This window comes from Erythranthe guttata, chromosome 3 (assembly GCF_056151865.1).
Source record: "Erythranthe guttata isolate IM_541 chromosome 3, IM_541, whole genome shotgun sequence".
Taxonomy (NCBI): Eukaryota; Viridiplantae; Streptophyta; class Magnoliopsida; order Lamiales; family Phrymaceae; genus Erythranthe; species Erythranthe guttata.
In genome coordinates this window covers 5,683,861-5,693,765 of record NC_142535.1, presented here as the reverse complement: position 1 = coordinate 5,693,765, position 9,905 = coordinate 5,683,861, and the positions used below count along the sequence as shown (strand labels likewise).

General features: G+C 35.1%; 1 protein-coding gene and 1 long non-coding RNA gene across 2 annotated transcripts; one reads left to right on the top strand and one right to left on the bottom strand.

The window, feature by feature from the left end:
- Positions 1–509: 509 nt before the first annotated feature.
- Positions 510–7,453, bottom strand: LOC105976153 (uncharacterized). The gene is made up of 2 exons (XM_013001447.2): positions 7,300–7,453; positions 510–1,468 (listed from the first exon to the last, which is right to left on the bottom strand). The coding sequence occupies exons 1-2, from the start codon at positions 7,451–7,453 to the stop codon at positions 510–512; spliced, it is 1,113 nt and encodes a 370-aa protein (XP_012856901.2).
- Positions 7,454–8,151: 698 nt separating this feature from the next.
- On the top strand, positions 8,152–9,210 carry LOC105976196 (uncharacterized). Its single transcript, XR_016030262.1, has 2 exons — positions 8,152–8,814; positions 8,904–9,210. It is a non-coding gene; the product is annotated as an uncharacterized LOC105976196 (long non-coding RNA).
- The last annotated feature ends 695 nt before the right edge of the window (positions 9,211–9,905 follow it).

The window sequence follows — 9,905 nt, the reverse complement described above, 5'->3', positions numbered from 1 at the left end:
GAATTCTATAATGGAAGCTCACGTTATAATCAATATTAAACAAGCTAAAAATTATACAATTTTCCAATTTTCAAATCCTAAACTTCCTTGGCAGCAATTTTATACAAACTTATACTAGTCGAATTTCTTTTAAGGAAAACTAAACAAATTTGGCACACAAAGCATATTCGGATGTTCGAATGCTACTTCTTCAAGTTGGGTTAGCGTTCCTAGAACCATTCCGGTATATAAACACAATATTGCAAGAAACCGGGCGTACCTAACTGACGCATAGTTCTTTCATACATAGTACAATGCTTCATTACAAAATGATAATGACAATGTCGTGAAACGAATAATCTGATTGAATTTTATAAAGAAAGCTAACCTTAATAAACGAGCTAAACGCAACAGAAATCCTAGCTAAGAAACAAGACGCGTCTAATTAATAATTTAAAAACAAATTATAGATTGAGCATCCAAGAAGCCTTCATCATCCAGTCAATATATATCAAACTAGACTGCGAGTCTTAATCTATAACAATAACTCGTCTCCTCCTGGAAACAGCATTCAGATTAGTGAAGAATAGACTATTCTTATACGGGTCCAAATCAACGAAACACAACTCATCGTCTACAAATTCTTCGAAAGTATTGTCACAAAGGCTATATATTAGAAATCTTGCACTTTCCAATCGAATCACAATCTTGTCTTCCAGAAAGCAAAGTGGCCTAAACGACCAAATCGAAGTCTGCACATTCTCAATAACCGAGAACTCGTTCCAGCAGTTCTTGAAGCTGCTGCCCTTTTCCTTAATCCAGAACCGAACCTTCGTCTCATCCCCTAAAGCATTGCAGTACAAACACAGACTATCTTTCAAACAAGCCACGGAGACATGGTCCTCGTCGGTTAGTTGTTTAGGCTTCTGCAATCTCTTGAGCTTGTCGATTCTTGAATCGAAATACACCACGTGTCTAACATCCTCTTTGTCTCTCCAAACCCAATAATAAGCTCCGTCAGCAAAAACCCCCGAATGGGTCCCTTTGAACGGGAACCCTACCCTACGAGTCCAAGTATCGGTCTTGCAACAAAAAACAGCGTAATTCTTTCCGGCAGCGAAAACAACCTTGAAATCGTGGATCGCAGGATCGTAACAGATCCCGTAATTCATATCCTCGTAAAAGGTGTATCTGAAAGTGAAATACGTCTCCGTACGAGTGGATGGATTCCACAATGCGTAGCACGTGGGCTTGAAATAGGAATCGGTTAACAGAAGCACTCCGTTGCAATGGCATAACACTGTATTCCAGCCATATGGGCCGCTTAATACAGCTTCTCTGTGGAATTTTTGAGCTTCTAATTTAAGCAGGGAAAAAGCTCCTTGAAAAGATCTGTTCTTGATTAGAAAGAGATGCGGAGAATTCGAGAATTGAAGATGGGTGTGGGTGAAAACAGGATCGGAGATAATGGAATTCCATGATTTGGAAACTGATTTAAACCTAAGAAGAGACTTAATCGGTAGGTGTAGTAGGATAATTTCGATGATCTCGGAAGATTTGAGGTATGGTGTTCTATTGACATGGCCGATTGATTACTTTGCCGATGTTCTTTCTGGTTTTAGGGTTTGTAGAGCTAAATGAATTGAGGCGCGTGGTTTTTTGATTTTGGGTGTTTCCTGCTGCAGGCGTTGGGCTCAAATAAAAGGCGTAGTTTTCAATTGCGTGAATTGCGTTTTGCACCCCGGGATTAACAGTGTTTGGCATTTTACACCCTATCATTTGAAAATTGGCCAAGTCCAACCTCACAAAATACATCTCATTTCTCAATTTGTTGTGATATTTTTGCCAAAACTTAATAATATATCGTCATATTTTACACATTTGAACAATTTTCATTCTTCTATGTTTTGTTTTCTTACTTAATATTTATTTTAATTATTTGACTTGTATATAAAATTTTAAAAAAACGTAACTGGTGATTTATGTTTTGCATAAAGAATTTATATAAAAATCCTAATTCAATTTTTATTTTCAAAATGTCCTAATTTTCCATAAAATTAATACATATTAAAAAAATAGAATGAGAACTGTTGGACATTATTATTATTTTTTAAATGTGTAGTTAAATGGATTAATTAGAATAAGGCTTTACATATATTTTTGTTAAACTAAAAACTTTAATATACCATCAAGCATGAAAATCCCTTCAAAAGTTAATATATTGTGACATATTGATTTTTGGGTTAAACTCTCATAAAGAATTGATGTGGGGGTGCAATTGTGCCATGAGAAATATAATTTGAGGGTGGACTTTGCAAATTTTAAAATATTGGGGTGCAAAGCGCCAATTAGGGTTAATTGTGGGGTGCAAAATGCAATTCACCTTTTTCAATTTAATATATTTTTATAGGGTAAAATACAAAAACTCCCTGAACTTAGGCTAAATAACGAAAAACACCCTCACCTATTCGTAAATACCAAAAACCCACTGAAGTTTGTTCTCGTCTTACACCAATCCCTTTACGGTGTGACTTTTCACGATTTTTTTTTTTATTCCAGGAAATAGACTTTACACAATTTCAAATATTTCTTTTATGTTTCACCCATTTAACAGAAGGTATAATAGATTGTACACATTTTCTGTTAAAAAACTCAATCAACAGTTAATTCGATGGGGATTTTGGTTGTTACGAATTGGTGGGGATGTTTTTTGTTATTTATGTTTTCAAATAAACAACATATTTTCTCTATAATTTTTGCCCATACAACAACATGTTTGAAGTAAAAAACAAATGGGTTGGCTAAAAGTTAATCAAAAATATTTTATATAGTTAACAGCACGCTCGATTACTTTGAATTTACTAAAAGTGGCTTAGGCCAACTTAGTTGGATAGTTTAGGTAGAAAATAGACAGCTTAGATTAAAAATAGTTAATTTAGTTGGAGAATTTGGACTAATAATAGACATCTTAGATAAAAACAACTTTTTTTTCCAATGACGTTGTGAAGGAATTTAGGCGGTCGGTGGCCAGGTACTGATAGGGAGAGGCGGAAAAGTGGAAGAAATACTCTTTCCTGAAGTGAATGTAGTCTTAAGGACGGGTAAGTTGGATGATAATACAGTATTTTCAGTCTCTAGATGACTATTTTCTGTCTAAGCTCTCTAATTAAGTTGCTCGAATAACTTTTAGCAAAATTGAAAATATGACTGTCCTTATTTAAAAGGGCATTGGTACCCAAGCGTGTTTAGCAAATTGCTTCAAACATATATATTTACCGTTTTACTTTACATATGTATTTAGAAAGCCCAAAAATAATATTTTTGTCTATCTTCGTTCATTCTCCCAAATCCCGTGTAAAATGAACTCAAACTCTTGCAAGAGATTTGGGTGTATTTACCCTAAATGAACAAAAAAATTATTATTCTAAAAAATGAAATCCGGGTGCATTTATCCAAAACTCATTCATGAGTTTCCGGTAATTGTACCTGAAATCGTCATACTTTTTGTATTTTTTTAACAAAATTCAAGATTAAGAAAGTTAAATCGAATATCGATCTTTAAAAATTATTGAATTTGATAAGTATGGAAATAATTATACATTAATTTTATTTAAAAACATTAAATTGAAAATCTATGTTTAACAATTATTGAACTCTATGATGCACGGATACTTCAACCCACACGCGTTTCCATGTTTCGGAAACATTTCGGAAATCGAAACTCCATGACACCTGTCGGAAACGTTTTGGGGCCATTTCAATAAATATTTAAAAGTTTCGGGGACATTTCTTTTAATAACGAAATATTTGAAACGTATTTCCACACAAAAAAAATCTAAGTTTCATTTTAAATAGAAACTCCGAATTGCATAAGCTTAAAAAAATCTTAAATATTATGTCTCATTTTCACTTCTAGTGGTGTTTTTATATTTTGGGGAGATGTGGGATAACCCCCTAGTTTTGAAAATATATTGGGATAGGTCCTATGGATTTTTCTTTGCTAGTCAAAAACCTATATTATAATCTTAATTTGATAGACTCCCTAGACAAATTGAAATACCCGTTTTGCCCTTTTAATTACAATTTAAAACCCTAACTCCTAGCTTTTTTTCTTTTCCACTCCCACATCTATCTATTCTCCCCTCTCTCTCCCTCTCTCTTTCATCCTCTCTCTTTATCTCTCTCTAACTCTCTCTCTCTATCCACAGCCCTCCGCGGCCCATCTCTGCTCCCCCACCGCCTTGCGCCGCCCACCGCCGTTGCTTTCCCCCACCTCTCTCTTCATCTCTCTCCCCTCTCTCTCTCTATCCACAGCCCAGATCTACTATGCTTTTATTTTTTCTTTGTTTTTTTTTTATTTTTCTACTATGTTTTTCAATATTTGTGAACAATTAATATTATAATCTTTTTCTTTGGATTAATTTGATTTTTTTTTTCTATGATTCTTATCTTGTTTATTTTTGTTATAAATCGTAAGTCATTTATTTTTTGTATTTATTTTGAAAATGATCCGAAATGCCTCAAGTGTAAGAGATTTGTTTGTCTGTAGTAGAAACTTAATCAGTAGTGGTTACTTAGGTGAGTGATTTGGGTCAGGTAATATACAATTATATGTAGTCATATACAGTTATATGCAGTCATGTATAGTCATGGTCACATATAACTATACATGACTATAGAGCTTGTAGTATACTATAGTTATTTGTAGTTGATTTGAGTACAGTAAATTTAACAAAAAAAAAAAAACTATTTTTTTTTTGTATTTTTCATGTAATCTAACTCGCATGTTCCATTTTTCTCTTTAACTCGTATATTTTTGTCCCAGGTTTGACTTTTTGTATAATTTTATGAGATGTAGAGAATAAGATGTAATGAAGTGCCTTGTGAAGTTGGATTCATGCTACAATAGTCTAGACTTTATATCACGATATATAACTATAGATAATTGTAGATAATTCTAGTCACATGTAGTAACATATAGTTATATGTATGCTATAGGTTTTTTAATGAACAATAATGCTTGTTCATGTTTGAAGAATATATGCATATGGTTGTGTTTTTTCATTTTTTGTTTGTTAGTTGATTTATAATATCAAGATCCAAATTGTGAATTTTGTTGTTAATGTAGATGAATTTTGGGGTAAAAAGACAGTACATGACTATATATAATACATGACTATTGAACTTGTAACACATTGTAGTCATGTGTAGTATACTTTCAGTACAATAATTTTACCAAAATTTGAATTAATAAGAAAAAAATATAAAAATTAATAAAAATCAAAAAATTATAAAAAATTATAAAAAATACAATAATAATAAAAAATGTACAATATATATACAAGAATAAAAAAAATTATTAAATAAAAAATTATGATACATGCAGTACAAAAATACTAAATGCAGGTCCAAAATGATAAGTACAGTTTGTGAAAATGTTGAATGTAGTTGGACGAAAATTGCAAATAAGGGCACAATAGTACTTTTGCATCTCCGGGATATCTCAAAAGAAGATTTTTAGAGGTAGACATATCTCTATATATTTTTCATATGAGGGGTGTTTATCAAATGGACCCTTTATATTTTTGTAGATGTTAATTCCATACTAAAATAAATTTATATGCCCCAAATTTAATTTGTGAAATGATATTAAACATTATAATATTTTTTAGAAACTATGAATGCACCCATATATTTTTATTATTTACAGGTTTCCTCCACGTTCCCGTATCCAACTTTTTGGAAAACAAAGTTTCCCCGCGTCCTTTTCCCGTGTCCGTGCTACATAGATTGAACTTGATTAATGTTAAATTGGATATTAATTTAATTAACAGAGAAATTTAAATTGAATAATATACATTAATGTGTTTGATTACATAAAGATGACGTTATAACCATGTAGTTATTATTTGATTTTTATATTTGAAATAGTTAAGAAAAATACATAAAATTAAAATTTTGAAATACAATGCGAGACTACATTAACATCTAAAATTTTCAATATTCATACCAAAAATATACTTATGATGTCGACTTCTAAATAACGATAAACCATGTGTCGGCCCCATCTTCCTACAATCAGTGGACTGGAAACATCGAAATCAACATTAACATTAAGAAGTATACGGAGGTCATGTGGCTCCATCCTGTCATATAGTCATGTGTGGATGTGTGGCGGCATCGGTATCGTACGACTGTTAGCATTCGGACCCGTAGGTAATAGCGGAAACACCAAACGGATTATGAAACCTCATTGTCCATCAGTATGGGATCGCTCGTGTGGTTATGGACAGGCGCGGTTGCGTTCGTGGAAGGTAAAAACCCATGTAACCCAACAACTGCCATATGTGATATGCCGTATTAGCATCACCCCAAAGAAGATCTCGAACTCTAAAGATAGATTTAGAAACATAGTCATGCAACGAAAAAACTGAAAACTCTGAAATTAACAAGTATCTCAGAGCAGACAATTCTATATCACCACAACCTGCGGATGAACATAACCCAGAGCAACGGTCGAGGAAAGAAAAATCAAATCTCAATTAGTAAAACAGGGAGAAAAGATAAAACATTGATCCAACCCAAAATTGCATGATTATACATACACACATGTTGCTACATAACCGAACATCATACCCTATACATTGCCGCATCAAAATCACCGCAGAAAAGCACAATCAAACCCTCTCGCAAAGAGGAGAAATTGTTATACCGGCGAAATCATCCAAATAAAATTAAACAGAACCACCAACAGAAAGGCACGAAACATAATAATTATATTATGTTTTATATCTTAGTAATTCGACAAATTAAGAATCCATCTGGAACGTCAACTAAAACCTATGATACTAAAATTAATTAAATAATAATATTTTAGTTGATATTTGACAAATTTAAAATACAGTTGATGATAAAATTATCTTCTGATTGCATTGGATTGAAACTAGCCATTTCGGGTAATAACAATAAAACTTACACTACCAATAATATAAAGGGGAAATGTAGAATACCTCCCTAGTTTTGAAAATATATAGGGATAGGTCCTATGAATTTTTCTTTCCTAGTCAAAAACCCAAATTCTAATCTTAATTTGATAGACCCCTAGACAAATTAAAATACCCGTTTTGCCCTTTAAGTTACAATTTAAAACCCTAACACCCTAACCTTTTCTCTCACTCCCTCCCACATTTTGTTCCAGCCGTCATTTCTCCCTCTCCGCTCTCTCTTCATCTCTTTCTTTCTCTCTCTTCATCTTTCTCTCTCCTCTTTCTTTCTCTCTCTTCATCTCTCACTCTTAACTCTCTCTTTGTGGCTGCCCACAGCCCTCCGCGGTTGCTCCCCCACCTCCTTGCTCCGCCGCTCCCCTCACCTCCTTGCGTTGCCGCCGTCGACGCTCCACCACCGCCTTGTGCCGCTGCTCCGCCGCCACCTTGCGCCGCTCTGCCACAGCCTTGTGTCGGCCGTCGTTGCTCATCCCACCGCCTTGAACTCCGTATTAAACCATCCACTTCACCTTTTTAAGTTATTTTTTTTAATTTACGAATGTCCATCCATTTTTAATTTATTTTTTCAAAACAAATAAATTAAAAAAATAACTTAAAAAAATAAATTGAAAAAATAACTTAAAAAGGTGAAGTGGATGGTTTAATACGGAGTTCAAGGCGGTGGGAGGAGCAACGACGGCCGGCACAAGGACGTGGCGGAGCAGCGGCACAAGGCGGCGGCGGAGCAGCGGCACAAGGCGGCGGCGGAGCAGCGGCACAAGGAGGTGAGGGGAGCGGTGGGGCAAGGTCGGGAGCAGCCGCGACGGCGGAGGGCTCTGGGCAACCACAGAGAGAGAGAGACAGGTAGAGAGAGAGATGAAGAGAAAGAAAGAAAGAGAATAGAGAAAGAGATGAAGAGAGAGAAAGAAAGAGAAGAGAGAGAGAGAGAAAAAAAGAGAGAGTGTGAGAGGGAGAAATGACATTCATCTGCTGCATAAATTGGGTAGCTCCAAGTGAAACACTTAACTCCCAAAATCATAGCCCTTCAAAATGTTAACCCAAACCCCATAATATATTAACCAAGATTGGAATCTGCAGTAAGGGGTCAAAAATCCTTCAAAATGTTAACCCAAACCCCATAATATATTAACCAAGATTAGAATCTGCAGTAAGGGGTCAAAAATCTTCTTAGATTGAAGCCACAAAATATCAACTCGAATTAGATCTCCAAAGATGTCACCACAAGTCCAGTTCCAGGTCCATGCAGGAAAGATCTCCAAAGATAAGAACAACTATAAAACAGAACTAAGTAAAGCAACACATATCTAACAAACACAACCCAGAAACTAAACATATCACAAAGTACGTCAACTTCCCCATTATGTCGTGATCCAATCAGTAGCTAAGACTCTGAACCTCAAATCCAACTTCATGCAAAGTTAAGACAAAATGAAACAGACGGGTAAAAAACACAGAAGGTAAATAAATCATCAATTAGATCTCGAGACGAAGACCACAAGCAACGACAATAATGCCCCCGATGAACTCATTTTAAGCAGCAAGCAAGGCATGAAGCAAACAAAGGGGCATTTTCGTAATAGTGAGGAGGTTCCATGTATGGATCGGGAAATAAAGAAAGCTTGTCATAATTCTGAGCATGGGCTGTTTTCGTGTGTAACTTGTGGGATTTTGTGTTTTGCGTGTGTTTTTATTGTTCAGCCTACAGAAGCAGCAGCTCGTTACATAATGTCGGGTGATTGCAGCATATTTAATTTTTGGGAAGAAAGTGATAATGAACACAATGACATCAGAGACGCAAAGGCTCCAAACGCAAAGCTTTCTTCTTCTTCAGGTATATTTCGTTGTGAAATCTTTTTGCTTTCGTATATATAGGATGAAATGATATGGCTTTACTTACAATTGGAAGTCTCGACTTTGCAGCTTTGATGCTTAGAAAGACACACAGTGGACGTGTTTTTGGCGCCCCATTATCGGTGGAAAAAGAAAACAGTGTAGGTGTGGTTTCCGAAAAGGCACAAAAAGCGCCCTCGTTACTTGGCCTATTAGCTTTAACAAATGCCGATTTGTCGGACTCTGAAGAGGAGGACGAGAATGAAGCTGCTGCTGATATTTCTTTCCAAGGCGGTGGAAATTGTAAAATCGATAGCCCTGAAAATGACACTGATTTACGAATATCTGATTCTAATACGAAATCCTATGACCGCGCAGAATTAAAAAAAAAATCAAACCAGCCAACAACCAGACCAAGATGGGAAAACATGAACCAAATCCAAACCACATGATATTAAATTTCATATCACTCCATAACCAAACATCATAAATACCTTGCCAGATCAATTATCATTCAAAGAAGACCATAGAGAAAAGAAACATACAACAGAGGCTCCCGATAATTAGACTGTAAGACCAGCAAAACCACCCAAATCAGAACCACAAACAGAAAGGCACGAAAGAGCTTTAGATAAAACACAAGTTAGATTATCTTCCCCCATTAAGTATCCATCACATCTGTAGATTTACATAAGAGACTCTGAAGCTCATTTTCCAACGGTTTGCTTAAGAAATAGTAAAATCAGATTCATCATTCCTATAGAACATGTAGTTTCAGATAGTAAAATTGAACTACGACACAAAATTAAATTATCTTCCCGCTTAGTCAATAGGCCAGAGTAATGCAGATGGAACTAGCAAAAATTTATTTAATACCCAAAAGAGAAGGCCCACCGTCATTTTTGTCGCAAATGTCTGCAGACGGAAAGGAAAAGAAGAACAGAGGATTTGAAGATTGATTTGAAAGCAATATGACCGTATAAAATAGTAATATGAAAATTGGACCGTATAAGGTTGAGGGAGACATAAGAAACTACTATCTCAAAGTACCGGAGACGCATCTCAATAAGCCACTACCTGCCGATCAAAACA

Coding starts and splice junctions, on each gene's coding strand:
- LOC105976153 (XM_013001447.2), bottom strand. CDS start 7,453: ATGAGCAACGACGGCCGACACAAGGCTGTGGCAGAGCGGCGCAAGGTG. Junction 1,469..7,299: donor GGGAGCAACCGCGGAGGGCT/GTGGGCAGCCAC, acceptor GGTTTAAATCAG/TTTCCAAATCATGGAATTCC.